The 25051-nt window shown below is 40.4% G+C and overlaps 1 protein-coding gene and 1 non-coding gene across 4 annotated transcripts in view; one reads left to right on the top strand and one right to left on the bottom strand.

Annotated features, from left to right (window-relative positions):
* Nucleotides 1–4293: 4293 nt before the first annotated feature.
* Nucleotides 4294–4366, bottom strand: Trnar-acg2 (transfer RNA arginine (anticodon ACG) 2). The gene has a single exon. It is a non-coding gene; the product is annotated as a tRNA-Arg (tRNA).
* Nucleotides 4367–4674: 308 nt separating this feature from the next.
* Sacm1l (SAC1 like phosphatidylinositide phosphatase) overlaps nt 4675–25051 on the top strand; it is a 62745-nt gene continuing 42368 nt past the window's right edge. For 2 of the 3 annotated variants that reach the window (NM_001357497.1, NM_053798.3), the window contains 4 exon segments: nt 4680–4803; nt 15820–15917; nt 19501–19575; nt 21219–21346. In NM_001357497.1, the coding sequence (NP_001344426.1) occupies nt 4772–4803; nt 15820–15917; nt 19501–19575; nt 21219–21346 (333 nt within the window). In that variant the 5' untranslated portion in view covers nt 4680–4771. 3 annotated transcript variants of the gene reach the window in all.

Below are 25051 nucleotides of genomic sequence, written 5' to 3' on the forward strand. Positions count from 1 at the left end.
GCCTATTTGAGAACCTGAGTTTGGTCTTTAAAAATCGTAGAAGAGGGCTGGAGAGATGGCTCAGTTGGTAAAGTGCTTTGATATAAGATGAAGACCTGAGTCTGATCCCCAGAATTCATATAGAAAATACTAGGAATGGTGGTGCACACTTGTAAACGAGGCAGACAGAAACTGAGAAAAATCGCTTGATCTTTGACCTTTACATGCCTATGTTCATATGTGTACATGTGCACACACACACACACACACACACACACACACACACACACGCACACACACACTCCTAATTCTGTCTGAATTACTCTCCATCTTTCAATCTCATTGGATGTTCACAGAGGCCTCAATTAATGTAGAAAGGCCAAACTTCTGAGTTTTTAACCTGTTTAGAGAGCCTAAGGAGCCCTCTGCAGGCCAGTGGCTAATCAACTGGAAGTATTCTTTTACGAAAGCCTTATGAAGCAGGCTACAATTTAATACCATTTTATTAAAAGAGATGGGGTTGGAGAGATGGCTCAGCAGTTAAGAGCACTGGCTGCTCTTTCAGAAGTCAATTCCCAGCAACCGCCCGGTGCCTCACAACCATCTATAAGGGGATCTGGTGCCCTCTTCTGGCCTGAAGATGTATATGTAGCAGAACACTCAAATAAAGAGAGAGGGGTGTGGTGGCGGCGGGGAACTATCCAATGAACTGGGAGCTGGTGAGCTGAAGGATAATCAGGGATAGAAATGAACTGACATACCAAAACACATGTGACCACCTTCCTTCCCACTGTGGGGTCCTCTGGGAGTTCACTCAGCCCCTATCTGGCCTGCTTTAAAATTAAGAGCTCACGACCTTAAGCAAGTTTAGTTTCCTTTCCTGGAAAAATGGGGTCTGAGTGGGAACTTTGTAATTTTGGCTCTTTTAAAAGACACAGAAATATTATGGGTATATGTTTTTGTTTTAATCCCAGATGTGGGGATCTAGGGCTGCTTTACCCCAGGTGACTGTGTGTCTTGTACTCTCGCAGAGGCATGATTTTGACAGCAGCAGATCGCTTCTGCAGTTGTGTGATGTTTGGAATTCTGGGGACTTTTTGGGGGGCCCCAAGAGGTGGTGTAGGTTGCTATTTGGTGGTTGGATGGTGTTGTTTGCTGTTGTTTGTGGTTTGTTAAATAGGTGCAAAGAAGAAACAAGAATAAGTATAACTTTAATTTCTTAAAATCTTAATTTTAATGATGGCTTTTAAAGATTTTAACCTCCATTATAGCCCACCACCCACCAGAGATAGTAGGAAAAAAAGATATAAAAAAATTGGACCTATTTAGAAAGGTTCTTTAGGGCAACTCCTGTCTGTGTTGTCTGAAAATCGACAGTTCAGTTCACAGGTTAACAGACAAAGACGACTTGATCCACTCGTGAACATTTTATAGATAACACCAGTAGTCTAGTTCGATAGAATCAGGTTAACAATGGTGATACAACCTAACAGAGACATCTAGGCCTCAGAGTCAACAGGGGAGACCAACAAAAACACCAAGAGAAGTTCTCGGCTGTGCCTCTCAGAGAAGCAAAGATCAGCGAAGACAGGAGACACACATTCATTACACACCTAGCTGTACCTGCAAGCCAAGCTGTCTCTGTCATTCTGTCCTATTTACACCCGTCAAACATTGTGTGTCCTCCATGTGCCTTGCCTCAGCAAAGGTCTTGCCTCATCACGTGCCTCCAGTCAGCCCGAGTCCACAGAGTCCCAACAAATGGAGCTCAACTACACAATGTAAGACCAACCAATATGTGTGTGTGGTTAACAAAGAATCTTTCATTGCAAGTCCTTCTACATGTTTGCCTTAACAGAACATCCTCTCTCCTGTGTCTGATTTAGTGAAACATTCATTCTTTCTTGAGTCTGCTTTAGTCTTTGACTTGTGTCCACTTCCAAAACAAACAAACAAACAAACAAACAAACAAAAGACAACCCCCCCCACAAAAAAACCAAAAACACTCTTTTACAGGTTTCTCCAACAGAACACCATCTAACACAATTGACTCTCCAAAGAACCCTTAAGTTTCCACTTCAATGACATTAGACATCCTGCTGGCAAATATCAAACTTGCTCCAGGGAGCGGAACACCACTAATCAGCAGGAAGTAGTCTAACCCCCTTTCCCCTTTATCCCCTTTTCTCCTATCTAGTGTTAGGGGATTGAAAGGGTGGAAGAAAAGGAGTAGAGAAGGGTGGAAGAGAGAAAACCTACAAAGTAGCAAATGCCGTGTACAATGGGATAACAACTGAATTTACCTTATGAAGTTGTGTGGGTTGGTTAAATTTGTCTAAATAAAGTGCTTAGAGAAGCATGAAGTTACCGATCAGTTTGATAAGTTTTAAGAATTGTTAATTACGTCAGGGTGATCAACAAGATAAAATACAAGCAGACTAAGGTAAAAAAAAAAACTCAACTATAAACTTTAAAAAGCACATATGTACTAATTGTAAAATGGGAATGTAAGAGTGAGAATCTATTATAAGGAAAGGGTAAAGAATACACTGGCAGAAAGGCTAATATGTAATAACCAAAGAGCTGCTATGCTTTTGCAGAGGACATGCATTCTGTTACAAGCACCTGCCTTGTTGGGTGGCTGTACCCAGTTCCAAGGTGATCTCATACTTCTAGCCCGGTAGAGCCGTATGTGGATGCCTTATTTTATTTATAGATGGGGTCCCTAGATCAATGCCTCTCTGTCTCTAATTCTAGAATTTTAGGTATATGCCACCACATCAGACTTGGATATCTAATTTATATGTATACATACATGTCTAATGTTGATTAGCATGTGTGGAAACATATGGTGACAGAGGGTATATTGTTCTAATTTTTCCACAGAACAATTTGAAAATACATACCAAAAGCTAAATGCCTATGAGATGGACCTTTAAAATGTCCACTTATCCACCCAAATAGGACATCTTAAAACAAGAACTCTTAAACCAGGTGTGGTTGGTGGGGCTTATAATCTCAACACCTTGGGAGCTTGAATCAGAGTCCCAAGTCCATTTTCCATAGCCAAGTAAAGGCCCCCTGTCTTATATAAGTCGGCCTCAGTCTGTCAGTCTCTCTCTCTCTCTCTCTTCCCCTCCCCACTCCACCCCTGCTCGTCACAAACACACACCACACACCCCCTTCAAAACAAAACAAACTAAACAAAAAACTAAACCCTCATTTTTTTTTAAGCGTTAAAACTGGCAACAACTTAATGACCTTAAATTTCAGACAAAAAATTGAAGAGCAAACAAAAAAATAACTGTTAGCCGGGCAGTGGTGGTGCATGATTTTATCCCAGTACTCAGGGGGCAGAGGCAGGGATCTCTGAGTTGGAGCCCAGCCTGGGCTACAAAGCGAGTTCCATGATAGTCAAAGCTACACAGGGAAACCCGGTCTCGGAAAAACAACTCACCATAACGTCATTAACAGCAAACTAAAACCTCAGAAGTGTAGAAGCCTGGTGTGATGTCTTGTACCTTAAATTCCAGCACTCTGGAAAGCAGAGGCAGGTATCTGGCCTGTTCTATATCCAGCAGTCAGGACTCCAAGAGTGAGCCACGCCCCTTGGCCCCTGCTCTGATTCTGCCCCTAATAATTTCCTGTATTTGATACAGTTTTAATAAACTCTCGGGGAGTGGGGTATGTTATCTAGGGCAACTTAATCATCGAATGACTGGTTAACGAATAGCTGAGCCCCGCTCTCCCACCCACCTTCGTCACATCTGTTTCTGGCTCTCAGGTCTTACGTAAAGTGAATAGTCATGCGTTTTTCTGGGCCTCTTACTGCGAAATCCCCGAATTTTTAAGGTTTCCTTGTGCAATGGAGGCTAGGTTGGCTTTGCAAGCGGAGCTAGCCAAGGCCGCCGGTAGAGGTCCCAGGTCTGCGGAACTGTCTTGCAGAGCAGAATCGACGCCCTTCTCTTGTCGGTGCGGCCTGGGTTCTACCTGCTAGGAGCTTTCGGTGAGGTGGGAAGACATTGGCCACGCATATCCCTGATTGCAAACCTCCACTCTCAATCAGAATGTTTTCGTGTTAGCGGTATACAGACTCCTGCGTAATTTTAAGAACAGGGGCGCTAGAAATTTTGCAAGCCATTTTGGATAACTCCGGGTTTCAAATACAGCTAAGAAGGTATTATTTTGAGCAAAGCAACATTAAGACGCAACATATTTGATCTTGACACTATAGCTACGATCCTTTACAAGCAGGCCTTGCAACGTTCAACTCAAAACGTATACAGTATAGGAAGAAAAAAGGAACGCACATCTCGAGCCAGCCAGGAGTCGAACCTAGAATCTTCTGATCCGTAGTCAGACGCGTTATCCATTGCGCCACTGGCCCAGTGCTGAGGGGGCCTCTTCTATGATGACTGATCTCCAATTACACAGCTTCAATACGCTTCCTGCTTCTAACTCTCCAGTCTCGTCGGTTTGTTGAATGTCGCAACTCAGCGCAACGCTAACCGGACTCCGCCTTTCTCCGCAACGCGTTACACCAATCCCCAGAGGCGACGTCACTCCGTTCTTTGGTCTGCTCCAATCCGCTCATCGGAGGCGTACCTCGCAGATCCCGGCTGGCTCACTGGTTTGTCCGCCACCGGCTCCCGTGCTCGCCCGAGAGGTGGACCCGGGAGGGGGTGGGACCAGGCCGAGGCTCCTTGGCCACCGCACCTGGGGAGCGGTCGCACCGGCGCCGTGGTGGCATCGGGGTACACTGCGGGTGGAGCGAAGCGGAGGAAGGTGCACGATGGCGGCCACAGCCTACGAGCATCTGAAGCTGTAAGTCCCGTGTGCTGCGGCCGCTGACAGGAAGGGCGAGCGGGCGCTGAGGCCCGGGTGTGTGCGGCCCGCACTGGCCCAGCCCCGGGGCTGGGCTTTCTCCGTCCAGTCTGGCTGCAGCGTAGGCCGGTGTCCCGCAGTGTCAACCGCCTCTGGGCCTGGCGCGGTGAGCCGAGCTGGAATCCGTAGCCCCAGGAACTGCTGCAGACAACTTTCCCTGGGTGGCCTCCGGGAGAGGCCTTTTTGACTGGACGTCCGGGAGTGCTCTAGCGTTCGCAGGCAGAGCAAACCTTTCTCTTGGTTTCTGGCTTTCTGAGCCTGGGAGTCGCAATGACGGGTCCTTCTTAGGGCGCAGCAATAATTTAGTCAGACGTCCGAAGGGCCGGTCGAATTTACTGTGCTTTTTTCAGCAGAATGCGTTGACAGCTATAGACTCGCCTCTAGTTTTGGCGTAGCAATGTTGACTTTTAGCAATGCCAGATATTTGAGGTTTTGAAACCCAACCTCTGGTTGTATAGAGGTGCAGAAAATAGACATTTATAAGCTCTTTGGCTCGTCCTGGGTTAAATGGGTGGGGGACAATTTCTCTTGCTGTTACTCTCTGCACCCGTACTCTTGTTTATGAATAACTTTGCCCTAACCGCTTTAATAATTTACCACGGACCATAGTCTGGGAATGCCTTTAGTAGCGGAAGCAAATATAACGTGAAAAGCCAAGTTAAAATATCCTGTTAATTAGACAGAGGCATCCCAATTCGTTCGCAGGGAAATAAATGTAGTTTGAGTGTTCCTGATGAACAACTGAAAGTGTAAAGTTAGGAGTACAGAATTTGGAGGGAGGCCAGCTGCCCAACACTTTTCCTGTTTTTCTTCAGTTCACCCTTTGTGCCTCTTCTTCTGGCTGCAGTTCTCTTTGAAAACCACACTTCCCTCCACATTTCTTTTAATTAGTTTTCCTTTGTAAAGTGAATAATCACCTTTTTGGTGACAGTTGAAGCCAAGTATATTGGTCTTTGTCGGGCCAGAGTCACGTGGTACTTTACTGGCAAATTAGGTTATTGTCCACCTGATAGTTGTTGAAGGGCTGAACATGATCTTACACTAGGTCTCAGGTGTGTTTTAGCAATTTGGAGCCTTGCCTTGAAGCAGCTCAGCCTTGAGTTACAGGATATTGTTGAGTTTTCCTGCATCGAAGAATAGTTGAGATGGATAACATAAGAGTTAGGAAGATTGTTTTTAAACTGCCCAGGCACTAAGTCTCACTAGTCCAGACCTTAATATAGGCAGGCATCCTCTTTGTGTCCCAGGCAAGTTATTCAACCTCTGTGAATAATTGTTTTTTTTTTTTAATTTTGAAAATGTGAGTGTTTATACTCCATCCTTACCATCCTCTGCAGTCCAGACTTCAGTTCAGGCAGACACCATTTTACGTGTACATAGAAGGAAAATGTATTCTTTAGAAGTGGGAATGATGGTTTTGTATTGAAGTGGAAACTGAGTCTGGGGCTAGATGGACATGTCTATCAGTCTTTAGGGTTTGGATGTTTCATAAATGTGAAGATAGACCTTGAGGGCAAGTTTTTCTTAGGCCAGGAGTTCGTGAGTTGGAGTCTGTGTTCATCTCCTTTTTAACCATCCTATTTAAACTTTTAAATATAACCCATGGGCAAAGAATATCCTATTTTAGAGGTACTTGTAGCTGAATTAGTTGCTGACCTATCTAAGAATAATAGGACTTTTAACAAAATGTCTAAAAGAGCCTTGTGAGAAGTTACTTTGTTGGGTGATGGTGGGCCTTGCCTTTCATCTAAACCAGCACCCAGGAGACAGAGGCAGTGGGACTCAGGCAGCCTGGTCTTGAGTGAGTTTCAAGACCGCTATGGCTACACAGAGAAACCCTGTCTCAAAGAAAAGAAAAGAAAGTTACTGTATTGAGGACGTATTGGTATATAAGTTCCAGAAGTGTTATCGTGCTTGGATATTAAATAACTCTTTGCACAATGTCACACACTTTGCTCAGCTCATCTCTGCCTTGTTAAAGCCTCACCTTCTGCATGCACTCTGCTCATCCTCCAATCCCCAGTTGCAATTCCACGCCTACTCTATTGACTACAGTTTCAAGTCCACATTTTTTTAGCCACCTGAATTGTAAGTTCTTTATAATTTTGTAACTTTACTGCCTGTGAGCCATGCTTAAGGTTGCTGCTCCTTTGCTAACTCCAGTCTTGGGTTTGCATTTATCTTTCTGCCAGAAGGCTTTCTCTGTCTCTCCTGTCTACGTGCTGGTCAGTTACATCTGGAGTAAAGAAGAGAGGTCTCAGGTAGTTTAGTCAAAGCAGACATGGATTAACTTCTTAAACTCTCTACTGGCTTTGTGTCCTGGGCGGGTTGCTCAGCCTCTCTGAATAATTGTTTTATTTTGAGTGTTTATACTTCATGAGGTTTGTAGATAAAGTACTTAGGTACCTCATAGATACCTTCTCTGAGAATTTTGTTTCCCTTCATTGACTCCCTTATGGTTTTTGAAGCCAAAAAGTGAGGATTTATTGTGACACTGCTTAGGCACCAAATATTCATACAATTTATACATTTGTTTACTCTCTCTCTTAGACAAGAGGGCTAAAAGCTCGAACAGCCAATCCAGAGTACTGTTTGAACCAGAGATGCAATAGTTGCCTATACTTTGCTTGAATGTATCTAAAATGTGATCAGTAACTTAATGTTGATTTATGTCCAAATCTCTTCAATACTTGACAAGCATCTACTACATAGATCTCCAGAGTACATGAATTTTTCAGTATAGAACTGTTCGAGAAGAACCAAGTCTGGGATAATTTGGCGTGTGTTCTTTTGAAGCAGCTCAAGTGCTCTCCTATACATTATGTCAGTACTTCTGTGAATTCATAGGTTGGTTTATAGTCTGCCCTCACTGAAGAGTGTCACGTGGTGTCCTGGTCACATAAGTCACTCATTAAGCATAGCAGAGTCAACAGTTGGCCAAGAGTCTAGTGATCTTTCCATTACACTGCATTATTCAAATGACCTTTTTTTTTTTCTTATCAGATTGCTTTCTCCTTAGTCTATGGACAGCCAGGTGTAAAACTTGTAAGAGGAAATAGTTGATACATGGTTTTTTTGCATAGAAAACAGAATTTAGATTGTTTTGTTGTTTTAAAAGGCAGTACTACTACCCAGGCTAGCCTGGAATTCATGATTCTCCTACCTCACCATTTCTAAGTGCTAGGATTATAGATATTGGTCAACATGCCTAGCTTTTTAGGCTACTTGCATAAGCATTAATAATGTTAGACACGATCTGAAATTACAAAAGTAAAAAAGAAAAAAATGTACCACTCTTTCCTCCTTAAATGTCAGCCAAAACAAAATATAAGGCAAAGAATATTTTTAGGTGTATCTAGCTTTTTGACATTGTACAATGTCTTTGGGGTCTACAAAGTTCACACTTGAGAATGGTGCTGTCAAGTTGCACAAAAAGAAAAAGCACCAAACAAACAAAATAAGTACAAAAAATGTGCTAGGTAAGTTTATGATTGTATGTCAGGCCGCATTCATAGCTATTCTCAGCCACATGCAGGTCACAATGCTGGACATGTTTATTAGATACCGAATCAGGTGGTAGTTTACTTCTAAACAACAACAACAAAGAAAACCCCTCTTTTCTCAGCTGGAGAGATGGCCCCATGCTTAAGAGCACTTACTGCTTTTCTAGAGGACCTGAGTTCAATTCCCATCTCCCACATTGGGTAGCACACAACTGCCTTTATCTTCATTTTTAAGGGATCCAAAGCTGCCTTCCAGACTCTACAGGCACATTCGTTCATTTATTCACCCATTTACACACACTCTTTCTCTCTCCCTCTCCCTTTCTCCCTCCTTCTCCCCCTCCCCCACGTGTATGTGTGTGTGTGTGTGTGTGTGTGTGTGTGTGTGTGTGTGTGTGTGTGAGAGAGAGAGAGAGAGAGAGAGAGAGAAGGAGGAGGAGGAGGAGGAGGAAGAGGCGGAAGAGGAGGAGGAAAAGGGTATAAGGAGTTCAGAGATAGCCTCAGTTATTTACCCATCAGACTTCTCAAAACATCAACACCAAATGAATAAAACAAAAATGTTATGCAGTATGTAACTGCAGTGTACCATACTTTGTTTATCCAGTGTTGGGCATTTAGGTTGGTTCCATATTTTTTGGCTATTACAATTGAAGCTGTTTTGGGTATGTGGATATAGCAAATAATCTCATTTAGGTTCATCCATCCATCCGTCCGTCCTTCCTTCCTTCCTTTCTTCCTTCCTTTAGTTTTTTCTCAAGATAGGGTGTCTCTGTATATCCTTGGCTGTCCTGGAACTCTCTCTGTAGACCAGGCTTACCTGGAATTCACAGAGATCCTCTTGCCTCTGCCTCCCAAGTGCTGGGATTAAAAGTGTGTGCCACCACTGCCTGATTTCTTTTAGTTATTTTTTAACACATACACAAAAGTAGAATTGCTGCCCAGCATGGTGGCCATGCCTTTAACCCACAACTAGTGAGGCAAAGGCAGACATATCTTTATGAATTAGAGGCAAGCTTGGTCTACACAGCAAGTTCCAGGAAGCCAGAGCTCCCTAGTGAGACCCTGTCTGAAAATAAGTTAAGTAAGTAAATAAAATAATAAAATAAAAAATGTCAGGGGATTGCTAGGTCATATGACAGTTCTAATTTTAGATTTTTGAAAGACTAACATTGGCTTCACCATTTTACTGTCCCACTAGAAAAGCACCAGGGTTCTAATTTTGTGACATCTTTGTCAACACTTACTCTTTCTGTTTTTCTCTTCTTGGCAGTAACCATTTTAATGGGTGAGAAATTGGCTGGTAGTAATACATATAAAGTAGGTTAATTTTGCACATTTTTATTTTAAACCATGCAACAGAAAACTGAAGGGGCAGCAGGTGGGACAGTAAGGAAATAAGAATGTTTGGGGAACTTTAGAGTTCTTCCCACCATAGTTACTTTATGACTACTTTTTTCTATAAGACTATTATTCGTTTCTTACATTTTGTCTGTGATTTAATTGTTTGAGCTTTTAGTTGTAAAGATGACTGTCCCTCCAAAATAGCAAGATGATTGTCCCCCCCAAAATAGCAAGAGTGTAATCTCCATCTGCTGTCCTTTAAAAGCTCATCCTATGCTGCATTGTTAGAGCTAGAGGCCCTTTATTTTTCCTATACTCATAGTTTTATAAATGTCTGTTGTAAAAATATAAAAATAATATAAGTGTGGTTGTATTTTACCTCACTAGGTCTGCACCGCGGTGCCCCAAAATATCTGCTAGATATCTTGGCGGAAACACATTCCAACTCCTCGGCGGCCCAGAGTCTCCTGCTGCCACACACTTTCCTACACTCAAACCATCACATAAAAGAACACACAATTGATAAGATATAATTGCCCACTTAAACATACAAAGCTCGGTACCATCCATCCTTTAGGAACATTAATAACAACCTGTAAAATACACAGAGCAGAATCTTAACATCACCTGTCATGGCTTCTCACCCTCTCCTCTGTCCTGTCTCCTTTCTCCCCTAGTCTCCTCTTCCTTCAAACTTCTCTCCCGCCCATCCTTCCTTCTCTTTCAGTGACAGGCCTCTTTCTATCCTGTACCTGCCCTTCACCTGTACTTTACAAATTCAATGGGGAGGTTCTGGTGAAGTCACCCAATTCCTGAGTACATGACTAGGTAGCTGTCCTTGGGACAGTGAAATTAGCATCAAAATACAGATAACTTTAGGACAAACCACAACAAATATCAGAATTTTTAAAAATATTTATTTATTTTTATTTTGTGTGTATTGGTATTTTGCCCGAATACATGTCTGTGTGAAGTATCAGAGTCCCTGGAACTGGAGTTAAAGTTGAAAGCTGCCATGTGGATGCTGGGAATTGAACCTGGATCCTTTGAAAGAGCAACCAGTGCTCTTTTTTTTTTTTTTTTTTTTTTTTTCCATTTTCTTTTTTTTTCCGGAGCTGAGGACCAAACCCAGGGCCTTGCGCTTGCTAGGCAAGCGCTCTACCACTGAGCTAAATCCCCAACCCCACAGCCAGTGCTCTTAACTGCTGAACCGTCTCTCCAGCCCCAATTTCAGAATTTTTAAGCAGTTAATTTCTTAACATTTATTGATTGTGTGAATGCATATGCGTGCCATGATGAACATATAGAGGCCAGAGGACAACTCATAAGAGGTGGTTCTCTCCTTTCACCTTGTATATCCCAGAATTGGACCATCAGGTTTGGTGACAGGTGCTTTAACAGCTGAGCCATCTCACTGGCCAAACAATGTTTTAATTGTCTAGAATAGTGGTTCTCAACCAGTGAGTCATGAGCCCCTTGGGTGTTGTATATTAGATATTTACATTACAGTTCATAACAGTAGCAAAATTAATTATGAAGTGGCAACAAAATAATTTTGTGGTTGGGGACACCACAACATGAGGAACTGTATTAAAGGGTTGCAGCATTAGTAAGGTTCTGGCCTAGAACATTTGTCTTTAATAAATCAGAGCATTGTTTTATGTAACCTTGATATTTTAGATGGTTTTACTCCTAAGAAATCACTGTGGTTTCTTACTTTGAATTGTAAAATAGTCTGATTTTAAGAATGTTTTTTTGAAATATGTAGGTTTGTATTGGTAAAAGTTCTATCCAGATAAGTTGGAATACAGTATTTGGGGCCTTTCAATATTAAGCTTACTGTTAATGAAAATAAAACAGATTTTTTTTAACTCTAGGATTAAAGTGTAAAGTGTAGACTTTTTCCTTTAGAAATACCATTATTGGAGTGATTATATAAGCAATCATTTAAACACCACTGGGGTTTAAATGATTAAATTAAAGCTTAGCTATGCAGCCTGTTCCTGTTCTCATGTCTTAGCTACATGTTCAGATAAAGGACTGACATTTGAGGTTAGCCTCTTAGCTACACATGAGTGCTGTGGCACAGGTGTAACTAACTACACCCAAGATTTTACGAGGTATAGTAAGGATAGATGCTCCTCTAGCTGTAGGAGGATCACAAATTCAAGAGCATCTTGGCCTGTGCAGCATATTATCTCAAAGCAAAAGTACCATTCCTATGTGTCAGCTTTTATTACCCACAAAAATGCTCGTGTGACTCTTACTGTTCTGTGAGGTAGATGTGAGCATTGTCACCCCCAGGTTTAATTAAGAACACCAGATGTCTTTTCCTTGTGCCTAACAGCTTTTAAATGTTTCATTTAATCCTTAAAGAAGATTGGTATCCTGTATCACCAATTTCACCAACCTACCATTATTTTCTTCACAGTATTTTCCCCTGTCTAAAATTATTGAATTACTTCCCTGTGTAGTGTTTGTTTCCCACTAGAAAGCAAGTTCTGTGATCCAGAGACTTTTCAGATAAGCCCAAAACTGAGTAGACATTTATAACCGAGCCAGCACGGTGAAGCTAGTAACTAGCATAGTCATGATAAGAACATCTGTGTTTTCTGTTGTTGTTGCTGCTGTCGCTCGCCTTTTCAGGATGACTACTTCTAAAGTGATGTTCTTCGACATTGTTGAAGTGTTTTGATTAAATGCTATCTTAGTTTATTGCTGTGATGAAACACTATAACCAAAAGCAGTTTGGGGAGGGATGGATTTATTTCATTCACAGTTCCATATATAGCAATTCATCTTTAAAAGCAGTGAGGGCAGGAACTCAAGCAGGATAGGCACTTGGAGGCAAGAGGTGATGCAGAGGCCATGGAGTGCTGCTTACTGGCTGTGTTAAATCATTAGGACCAAAAACCAAGTTGGGGAGGAAAGGGTTTATTTGGCTTACTTCCAGATCATAATCCATCATTGGAGAAAGTCAGGACAGGAACTCAAACAGGGATGGAACCAGGAGGCAGGAGCTGATGCAGAGACCATCGAGAGTGCTGCTTACTGGTTTGCTCCCCGTGGCTTGCTCTGCCTGCTCCCATAGTAGGCGGGGTTCCTCCCCCATCAATCACTAATTAATAAAATGCCTTACAGCCAGACCTTTTGGAGGCTTTTTTAAAATTGAAGTTCCCTCCTTTAAGAGAACTCTAAATTATGTCAAGTTGAATAAAACTAGCCAGCACAGATGCCATTGATCAGTTTTTATAGCTTTGATTTCCCATATAAATAAAGCCTGTAAGCCTGCTTTGATTGACTGACTGTGGATGGTTGCTTTGCCAGTGCTGGGCTGGAATAAATAATTAATTGTTGGCTTTCTTCATACTAATGCAGCATAGGTAATGAACCATATCTTCTCACTGTTCTTGTTTAAAAGTCAGGTGAGAAGAGCATCTTTGTTAATTGATGTGAACCTTAATGTCATAGGACACTCAGAGAGAGAGGCAAGATGTTCAGTGATAGCATTGGCCACACATGAAAGCATTTCACATGGCTTTTGCAAGTTCTAAGTTTGCTTGTGCCTTAGAGAGTGCAGTAAGATGTTTGTTCCACAGCACATGTCTTTAAAAGCTTCAAAGACTTGTGGCATGGATGGACTCTCAATGATGAGGTTTTTCAAAATGCCATCATTGTAGAGAGAACACTTTTTTCAAAAACTTTATAAAGAAGTCTATTTTTCAGGTTTACTCAAAATTTCTTTTGTGTTATATATTTTATTACCTGTCTTCGAGTCCTTATGCTGGTGTAATGCTTAGCACATAATTTTTAAATGAACACTACTCAGGAAATCTTACCCTGGAATATAGTTATATACACATAAAATACTTTGTGCAGATGGGGCTAAAGTTGAGGGAGGTGAGCAGGATCTGACTGTGGCCTAAACTGGGTTTGAATGCAATGATGTTGTTGCCTCAGCCTCCATGTGTTAGAATCTCAGGCGTCTGCTCTTGCCCTGGCTCTGGAAAACTGTTGTTTGAAGTGACTTGGACCTAGATAAAGTTAACTATTTGTGTTGGTCAGTTTTATGTCAAATTGGCACAAGCTAGAGTGACTTGGAGAGAGGGGATTTCAATTAAGAAAATGCTTTCCTGGGTTTGACCTGTCATCAAGTCTGTAGTGCATTTTCTTAATTAGTAATTGATGTGGGAAAGCCCATCCATTGTATGTGATGCCCAGATTCTGGGCTGGTGGTCCTGAATGCTATAAGAATCTAGACTGGCCAGGCTAGGAGGGAAGACTCTTTCATCAGAGCAATAGAAACTGAAACTCGGACACTTTCCTATGATGAAATGGTCAGGAAGTCCTTTTTTTTTTTTTTTTTTTTTTGCTTCAGGACTTACTTTTTCTTTTTATTATGTTTCTTTTTATTGTAAATATTTATTGGATATTGATTTAGGTCACATGGCACATATTTAAGATATACAGTTTGGTAAACATGGAGATTTTTATGCTATCATCCCTGCTGGTATTACGAGGCAGAACACCTCCTCTACCCCACAGATTTTTCTTGTGCACACAATCTCCCATTTTTCTCCCTCTTCAGCACAAGTTAAACACACATATTCTGGTTTGGTGGGACATGACCAGGGTACTCTGGGTAGTTACTCAGTAGATAGGAGTACATTCACTGAATGTTTGTGCAAGATTGATTGTTGTGGGGTTTCTTCTCCTCCTTAGATCATTTAGTTCCTAAATAAAAGACACAGAACCTTTATTCTTATAATAGGCCTTAAAGCACTAGAGCTGGGCAGATAACAGTTCTCTGTACTATTATGTCTACTTCCCTTTCAGTAACCCTGAGATATCCCTTGCCATGCTCTACTCCAGCAGGCTGGCCCTCATGGCCATGTGCTCACGGTCCACCTATCCTATGGCACCTTCTTTCTTCTCTTCTCCCTCTTCGTTGTCTCTGCCTCAGACCTCAAACCTGGAAACTGAACTATTTTGCCTAGCCACAGGCTGTGGACATCTTTATTCAACCAATAGTTTTAAATTAAGGATCAAGGTTTGCACAACAAAAGCTGGCCTATATGAGAATTCACTCATTCTTAAGGCAACTAGACCTTGGGGATACAGAATTTAGCATTATAATTAGCAACAGATCAAACCTCAACAATTGTTTATGACACCTTCATTACTAATACAACTCTGAAGCCAAAAAACCAGCTCAAATACTTGTCAACCAAGGGATGAAGAAATGATGATGTGTGTGTTTAATGAAATGTATCTGGCAATAAAAGGAAGTGAACTACTGAATATTGTAATTTGAAACAGATTTGCCTTCTTTGTTGTATAATATTTTAATTTTTTAACATTCTCCTTAAAATGAAGGAATATATTCTATTGATCTCCTCTAATATTAACTGATAAATGAATGTTAGCTATATTTGAGTAGTTAGTGATTGGCTGTTTCTCAGAAAACTCAGTCAGAACAGTAACTATAAAAATTCTGCTATAGGACACATTTCTGTAACAACAGATAACATTCTAGGTAAGTAGGAAATGATGTCAGTGATAGCAGTGTGGATTTGTGTAAGATTTTTCAGACAAAATGAAGCAGAATCATGGGAGTGAGAAAACTAAGTGGGACGAGAAGGGTAAGGCCTGAGATTGTTATCACACACACAGCTTTGAAGTCTGGTAAATCAGCAGTAAAGACTGGTGGGGGTTTTTGGGCGCATGTGTGTCTGGGGAGGACACTTGAACTCTGCCTGCAGTGGCAGCAACCTCACTTCTCCAGGTAAGGTTTGCTTCATCCGCACTGTTTGTCACCTTTTTACCTCCTGTTTGCTAATCCTTCATATTTCTTGAACTAGTCCGTAACTACGCTGAGCTGTTTGGCAGGGCCTTGCACAGACAAGGCAAGTACTAGTCTGTTGAACTGTCTCCCTAACACTTTATATAACATCGTGTGGACAGTGTAATAAGCACTGGGTAATTCACAGGAGAATGAAGTTAGTGGTGCCACCTATTTAGAAGTAGGAAATTATGCAACACTAAAGTCCTGTTATAATAATTTTTTAAGTCTTGATTTTATTTGACTTATTTATGCCTACCATTTTTTTAGGCATATTACACCTGAAAAGTTTTATGTGGAAGCTTGTGATGATGGAGCAGATGATGTACTCATCATTGACCGCGTGTCTACAGAGGTCACCCTTGCAGGTATGTCTAGCTACTTTCAGAGCATTCCAGAAAGACTTAGTACTGAGATCCCAGTGATCAAACGTCAGTGGTGCGTCATTATGAGGCTCTTTGAGTGTCTTATTAGAAAGCTTAATTCTTGCTGCCTCCATTTGTTTTAGGGGGAGGTGTTTTTTGAGAAAGGGTTCGCTGTGTCATCCAGGCTGTCCTAGAATTCATTGTGTAGCTCGGGCTGACCCAGAGCTCTGGATCCTCTTGCATCTGCCTCCCAAGTGCCGAGACTATAGGTGTGTGTCACCGTGTCTAGGCCAGATTATTCCTGTTTCTTTATCTGTATTGTGATAGGTTTGATTTCAGAATCTAAACTCATTCTAGAGCTGACATTTGAATGAGTGTGAAGATGTTTTTGCTTAAGTGTCATGAGCTTTCACAACTGCTTTTGGTCTTGTTTTGAAAAGTTTCATAACTATGAGGGTATTTTTAACATGAAAAATAAAATGAAATTCATTGGCTACAACTTCTGAGTATTGCAAGCGATGCTGACTTTTTAATCTAGTTTTATTTTTTGCTTCCATTGGGTGTGAAAAATATTTTCCCCAGTTGTGTTTATGGAACAATCTGAGTTTTGAAGAAATTAATGTTAATTTTGATGATAATATGCCAGGTAATAGCATATTAGAATCTCTTTTTTCATTTATTAAACACCAAGAAATAGCATATTAGAATTTTATATTTCATTGGTTTAGTACCAGGATATTCACAACGCACATTAGAATGTTATATTTTATTGATTTAACATTTCCAGTTCACTTCTAGACAGTTACATGTTTCTTTTTTTTTTAAAGATTTATATTATTTGTATGAGTACACTGTAGCTGTCTTCAGACACACCAGAAGAGGGCATCAGCTCTCATTACAGATGCTTGTGAGCCACCATAAAGTTGCTGAGAATTGTAGAGGAAGAGTAGTCAGTGCTCTTAACTGCTGAGCCACCTCTCCAACCCTATGTTTTTTTATTTATTTTTAAGAAAATCTTTGAAGGTGCACTTTTCTTTCTTTGTTGTTGTTATTGTTGTTTGAAACAGTTTTTCTGTATAGACCTGGCTATTTTGTAACTTGCTCTATAGACCAGGCTGGCCTTGAACTCACAAAGATCCTCCTCTTCCTCCCAAGTGCTAGGATTAAAGGAGCGTACCAGTACATCCTGACTGAAGGTCCACTCTTAATCCTAGCACTTATGAGACAAGGCAGGCAGATCTCTGTGCATTCAAGATCATCCTGGTCTACCTATCAAGTTCTAGACCAGCCAGCATTATCTATTGAAACCTGTTCTGAGTAATGGCATGGGGACCTTTATTAATAAGCTTCTAGCACTAATTATTTGCACTAGTAATTGAGCAGATTCTGAGCCATTCTAACCGAATAATGTTGGCCTGGTTACTTACCAGGCATGTGGCCCATTACCTTTCATCTTAGTCCTGGCCTGGCACCTCCTCCTTCACCCATGTCCTAATGATGACACCCAGGGTCCCATCTCGACATTTGAGACACTTTCACTTCTCTGGGCATGGAAGTCCTGCCTTATTCTCTCCTGCCCAGCTATTGGCTGTTCAGCTCTTTATTTAACCAATCAGAAGGTATTGGAGACCATTGTTTACAAAAAGCTAAGACAGGAGATGCTTAACAATATCAAAATCTGGCCTGTAATCAGATCTCTGCCAGTTCAGAAACCAGCATTTGACTAGTACAAGCATAATCTTTACACAGTGTACAAAAACATCACTCCAACAGAGACCCTATCTCAAAATATTTGAATAGCTAGAGTATGCATTTAGTAGTAATGTTTCTATAGGTAAAGTAAAATATAAAAATATTTTCAGTAGATTAATAAGGTGTAAGAAAAATATAACTAAACTTACCATATGCACAGGTAACTGGTTATTTCTACAAGCATCTTAGTTTTTCTTTGATAAATGTCATTAGAGTTCTGTTTTAGGTTGATAATTAACATATTCTGTCTCTTGCTTGATAGTTTCTCTTCGAGGTAGCAGATTAATTTTAACTATTATTAGTATACTTGCAGAGATAGGCTATACCACTCAGCATCATTGCGCCTTTACTCACTAGTTAGCGACAGGAACTGCTGCTTTGTAAGTGTTTTAGTAAGGTGTATTCTCAGTTATTTTTGGACTAGCAATGATTTTACTTGTAGGTAGAGATTACAGCTCCATTTTAGTGGACTGAAGTGTTATGATCAAGGCAGATTTGATGTAAGGTGATAGTACCAACAGTCCTTGATGGAGTGAAATAACTTTGATACAAAGTGATAGTGAGGGGCTAACTCACTGGCTGTTTCTCATCCAGATTCTCTTTACTAATAGGAATGCAGACTGTGGCCATAGGAAGTAGATTATTTTTTCTTCCATGAAAAAGTAACATATATCCCGAGAATTTCTACAGTTTTGTTACTTTGCTCTGGTCAATAAATCTTACCATTCTACCAGTAGTACATTTGAGTTTGCCAAATAATTCTGTATATTCAGAACCAAATATTCTCTTGGGCTGTTTATTGCTCAGGCTCTCTTTTTTTCCTTCTTTTTCTTCGTTTGTAGATACCATCTTGCCATGCATCCTAGTAGGCTATCCTTGAACTTGACATGTGACTCATCCTAGTTTTCAGACTGGGTAATTATAGAATTATTGTTAAGTCAGTTGAATAATTGAGGACAAGCATGAATGGATCTTGACCATTTTTAGTATTTTATATAGAATTAGTTAATTAGAATTAGAGAATTACTACTCTCACTGAATTTAAGGACCAAGATATTTGTGTTTACAGTAGTGAGATTCTAGGTGATAATAAGTTGAAAGAAAACTGGGGAAAAAAAGCTTAATAAAATAAAGTTTTTCAGCAACATAGCTTAGAACACCTTGTGTTAGAGAGTGACTGCTTTCTTTTACTGTCCCTCACAGTTCTGTTCTCATATGAGTGAGAGATGAATAGTGGTATTTGAATTTGAATCAACCAAAACAAGCTTGTTTGATAAGGAATTCTTCCATCTGCCTTTGGGGCATTGTTTTTTAAACAAAATTACTACAAAATATGTTCTGTGAAACTTACTGGCTGAAAGTTTAACAATTCTGAAATGCATTCTCTAAGATACAATTATATTGAAAAAAGATCAAGGTTAGTATATTGCCCTGTTGCCTGCCTGTGAACACTGCTGCTAGACACGGAGGAGGAAGCCCTTGCTTCCTTTCTTCACTTGACTCTCCAGACGTGGATGGGCCGCTCTACTTCTATGTGAAGGTGGACTCTTGTCTCAAATCCTTACTTCTACTTACTGTTAAAGGGATTGATAGTGCTCAGAGTCTGGCAACATTAGAAATTACCCACAACTTCCCTGATGAGGAAACTCAAGTATGTTGTTTTTATACCATCTTCTTTTAATATCACATAAACTTCTTTATGTTCTGCAAAAATGGGGGTCTGATATTAATGAAAAAAATGCTAGTTTTGCTTTTAGAATAAATTGTTTAAATTGATTTATTTGACTTTAGATTTCTATTTTGTTGTTGAACTTTTCTATTCTTTTTTTTTAAGTCAAAAAAGATGTTCCCCCTTCTGCTGTTACAAGACCAATATATGGGATAATGGGCACAATCCATCTGGTGGCAGGTAAGAGGAAATAAGCCATGATGAGCAAAGAAAGTAATTAAATGAATAACATTAGATAATGAAAAAGTGTTCCTGTCATTCTTTAGCTAAATCTCCAGGTTAAGTATTTGTCATTAGTTTCTAGAAAATAATATTCTCTAAACAGTTAAATTTATCATCCTGAAGTATTCTTTTTAAAAGAAAGGTTTCACATTCGATTTTATTCTACAGTTGAAAGTTCATAAATTTTCATAAATTTTGAGAACATTTAATGTTTGTTTGTTTGTTCATTTGTTTGAGACAGGGTTTCTCTGTGTAGTCCTGGCTATCCTGGAAGTTGCTATATAGATTATGCTGATCTGGAATTCGCAGAGATCCTACCTCTGCCTCCCAAGTGCTTGGAGTAAAAGCATACACCACCATGGCTGGCCCATCTAAAATTTTTAATGCATTGATTTGTGAGAGTATGCTAACCCCTCAGCCTTATACTGACGGGACAGCATATGTTATACTGTAGTATTTGGTATGCATTATTAAGAAGGTATTGTTTGACACGTGGTCTTAATCTATAACTGTAGCTGGGTTTGAACTCACTCTATTTTCAAGGCTGGCCTCCAACTCACTATCCTGCCTCTGCCTCCCACATGCTGGGATTATAGGCATGTGCAACAAGGTGCATTTCCATTTGAATTTCATTTTATTGAACTTTTAAAAAGTTTCTCTTTTTTTAATTTCAGTCACGATGTTAGGTGCTGTTACAAAAGATTTCAAATGTTCCTTTTTTTAGTTCACAGTCTAGCGATGGAGGTATACAAGTAATAAGATAATGTAGCAAAGTTTGACAGCTTCTAGGAAAGATTTATATATAGTAAATCTCTGGGCAGGGCGGTTGGAGGTAGAACATGGAACCCAAAGATTATTAAAATCAGTGTGAGAGCTGGGGTTATAGGTTGGTAGTGTTTGCCTGTCATGTGCAAGACCTCAGCTTCTGTTTTCTGTCTCACACAGGAAGGGTGAGGGAACCATGTTAATGATCAGGGTAAGGAGTGGCATATTGTGTTGGGCTGCTGTGATGCTGCTTTCTAACTACTGTTCTTTGTAGGTTCACAGGACCTAGGTAGGTATTCTGCCCCAGCACATTTGCCCACCACTTAGAGTAATGAGGACAAAGGAACGGTGTAGACGGGAGGGGATTGCCCTGCACTAGTCAGCTCTTGTGAATTCTAGTGTTTCAAGGTGCAGGCTGGGAAAACAGTGACGAGCAGAGTCCTCTGTGCCTTGAGAGTGACAGGAGAGGAAAAATATTTTCTCTCTACTCTCTACCAGCTACACTCAATTCTTTGGCTATCAAAAGGTTTGCTTTTATTTTGAGAAAAAGAATTGTCTTTTTAATAGGATTTCTTTTAGAAATGTATATTACTCTATTCATAACCTTTAAGAATGCTTTAAAAAATGGGGCCTTTTATTGGAGGAGCTCAATGCAGTCTTATTTTTCCAGGCTTTAAAGTTTACATACAAGGACTATTTGTTGTTTTTATGATTGCAGGACTCAAACTCAGGGTCTCACATGCTGAGCCTTAGGCTCTACCAGCTGACCTTAATCCCCAGCCCCATTCTGCATCTTTTTTTTTAAACATTTGGCCTTTTCTTTTTCTTTTATTCAGGCAATTATCTTGTTGTCATTACCAAAAAGATGAAAGTAGGTGAATTTTTTAATCATGTAATCTGGAAAGCCACAGATTTTGATGTTCTTTCTTATAAGAAGACAATGTTACACTTAACTGATATTCAGGTAAGACTTTAGTAGTTTCTAATTGCAAAGCTCAAAAATGCCATGCAGTAGGGGGTTGTAAAATGTAGATGGATTTCTTATAAGCCTAGTCATTAAACAACTTGTAAATGAAGTTGTTCTACTATGTTTCTACCTATCCACAAAAATATTCTCTTTAAGGGGCTGGAGAGATGACTCGGTGGTTAAGAGCACTGGGTGCTCTTCCAAAGGACTCTGGGTGATGATGCACATCTTTTTTTTTTTTTTTTTTTTTTTTTTTTTTTTTTTTTGAGCTGGGGACCGAACCCAGGGCCTTGCGCTTCCTAGGCAAGCGCTCTACCGCTGAGCTAAATCCCCAACCCAGATGATGCACATCTTTAGTCCCAGCACTTGGAAGGCAGAGGCAGACAGATCTCTGAGTTGGAGGCCAGCCTGGTCTACAGAGTGTATTTGAGGACAGTCAGGGAAATACAGAGAAATCTGTCTTGAAAAACCAAAAATAGATAAAAATAAAAGAACTTAATACTCGGCCTTAGCTGAGTATTCACTATAGAAAAATAAAATATTAGATACTTTTAAAATTGTTTTTCATTTCTTTTTTTCTTCCAGAAGAGAGTTTTCTTCACTGTTAATCACATGGGAGACATACACACACACACACACACACACACACATATGAATGAGAGTGTGTGTGTGTGTGTGTGTGTGTGTGTGTGTGTGTACAGAACATGTGCATATATTTTCACATATTCTTGTCTTTGCTCATTTCCTTTCTCCACAGATTCAGTTCCTTGATTTAGTTAACACTACACCCCTAACAACACAGTAAGTGTTAGTGACCATGGCATATGAATTGAAGAAGTAACTTCGCAAACATGAAAGTGCAAACAAACAAAAAGGATAACTCTGAAAGTGATTGAAATTGGACGTAGTGATGCAGCCATGGCGTAGCTTGACTAGGGGAACATGGCAGTCACCAGTCTAGAGACTGGGTACAAAGCCAGAGGTTTTGTTACCCAGTTACATCACAATGGAGTGGCTGTGACAGAAAGGAAGAGCAAATGATAACCACAACACACTTTCTGTTAAAGAAACTGCTAAATTATTATATGTATGGCATTTAGAGTGCAAAAGATAAAATGCCAAAAACTGCTTTAGACTTAGAAAAGTTGGTAACATTACCAATGTCAGAGTAGATATTCTCAATCATAAATTATATGACAAGGAGCAGTAGGCAGGCACTGCTCTGGTTTCTTGATACATTTTTTTGAAGTAATTTTTATGTTTCTGATAGTTTGAGTTATAATCTGAACCCAGCAGTACCTACTACTGGTGTAATGGTACACCCTTGTAATTCCAGCACTCAGAAACTAAGACAGGAGGAGCCAGAGTTCAGGCCCAGCTGAGCTGTATAATGGGGCTCTATGTCAGAGATGGAAATATATTTGCTCATTAAACACAATTGCTAACATTACTTTCACTATTCATTTATAACTTGTAATTGTTGGGGTTCAGGGATTACCACACAGACCATTGCTGATTTCAGTTAAGCAAAAATAGTTTATTGAACGCATGCCCCAAGGCTGATTGATCAGGTCCACAACAAAGGACTTGTGAACCTAATTGTGTTGCTAGTATGTTCTTAGGGCAGGCTTTTTATAGGAAAAACTAAGTTCAGAAGTTCAGAAGACAAGGGTGGAGGCAGTACAACATTTTGGCTAACTAAACAAAATATCAGCTGACATTTAGGCGATTTGGTCCTAAATGAGGTAAGAGGGATAGTGGATGGGTGGTGAACAGGGGAGTTTCATAGCATTGAGATAACACAGCATAAGTGTTGCTGTAAATTTATTTAAATGCTGTCTTTTATCCCACACTAGGTCCGGCACCATAGTGCTCATCATCCTACACATAAGTAATACAGTCATAGTGTTGTGACCTTTCAGTGTCAGCTATGCATAGTTACTTCTGGGAAGCAGTCTGAGAACCTGAACTTACTTTCACCTTGTGAGCAAAATGGAGACTGAATACAAAATGGCTACAGTTATGTTAAAAGGAGAAGGCCTCATTGGCAATAAGAACATCCTTTTTCCTTTTGGTTTTTGAGGCTGTGTTTCTTTGTGTACCCCTGGATGTCTTGGAAATCACTCTGTAGACCAGGCTGGCCTCCAACTCAATGATCTGCCTGCTTTTGCCTTCTGAGTTCTGGAATTAAAGGTGTGTGCATCATCACCACCAGCTGGTTCATGTTTGTCGTTGTGGTTTTGCCTGCATGTATGTATGTGCACTGCATATGTGCCTGCTGCCTACAGAAGTCAGAAAAAGGCACTGAGTCCCTTGAAAATGGAGTCATGGATGATTGTGAGCTGTGGGTGCTGAGAACTGAACCCTAGTCGTCTAGAAGAGCGGCCACTGCTCTTAACTACTGAGCCATCTCTTCATTCCCAAGAACATTTTTAATATTTTCATAAAGGTTATAAAACAATCAATTTTTCAGTGGCTTATGTAAAATAATTTGTTATTAATGTTAATATAACATCATGTGGTGGTGCATGCCTTTAATCCCAGCACTTGGGAGGCAGAGGCGGGAGAAGCTCTGAGTTTGAGGCCATCTTGGTCTACAGAGTGAGTTCCAGGACAGCCAGGGCTACCCAGAGAAACCCTGTCTCAACCTCCCACCCCAAAATATACATATATATCATGGTAAATTTTTATACTGTTACAAAGTAAAGATTGATAATACTTATTTCCCAAAGGTATTTTTGCTTGAAATTTGTGAGATACTTTCACAAATTGTATTGCCCTATTCTACCTTTAAAGATTTATTTATTTATTATATATAAGTACACTGTATCTGTCTTCAGATACACCAGAAGAGGGCATCAGAACTCTTTACAGATGGTTGTGAGCCACCATGTGGTTGCTGGGAATTGAACTCGTGACCTCTGGAAGAGCAGTCAGGTGCTCTTAACCGCTGAGCCATCTCTCCAGCCCCCCTATTCTACCTTTAAATCTCTCTGAGTGAGTATGTGCTTGTGTGAGTGTATAAATCGGTAGGTATGTGTCATGGTTGTACATGAAGGGGTCAGAGGACAATGTTAGGTGTTGGTCCCCACCTTTGTTTGAGGCAGGTCTCTAGTTTGTCTCCATAATCACTGGTCCGTGAGCTTTCAGGTATTTTCCTGTTTCCACATTCCATCATACTGTGGGAGCACTGAGATTATGGATGGCACTGCTGTGCCAGGGTTAGGTGGGTTAGGGATCTGAACTCAGGTCCTCATGCTTGTATGGCAAGCATTATACCCACCCAGCAATAATCTACCGAGCCCCCTACTGAGGTTTTGAAACTTTCTAGAAGTGATGATTGGGGTTGCAAAGTTATACCTCTTCAGAATTCTTGTTTCCAAAGTAATTTACAGTATTTATTCTTTAAAAATGTCCTTCCTACCCATCCCCATTATGTAACTCTGGGTGTCCTAGAACTCGCTGTGTAGATCAGGCTGGCTTCAAACCAACAGAGATTCTGCCTGGAGTGCCTGGATTAAAGCATACATATTTAAAAATGTTTTATACTTGACTCTTCTTTCTTTCTTTGCTTGCTTGCTCATTTTGTTGTTGTTGTTTGTGTTTTCTGGTGAGATAGCGCCTTACTATTGTAGCCATGGCTGGCATAGAACTCAGATCCACCTGCCTCTGCTTTCTGGGCACTAGGATTAAAGTCATGCA

This window comes from Rattus norvegicus, chromosome 8 (assembly GCF_021556685.1).
Source record: "Rattus norvegicus strain SHRSP/BbbUtx chromosome 8, alternate assembly SHRSP_T2T, whole genome shotgun sequence".
In the NCBI taxonomy this organism is placed as follows: domain Eukaryota; kingdom Metazoa; phylum Chordata; class Mammalia; order Rodentia; family Muridae; genus Rattus; species Rattus norvegicus.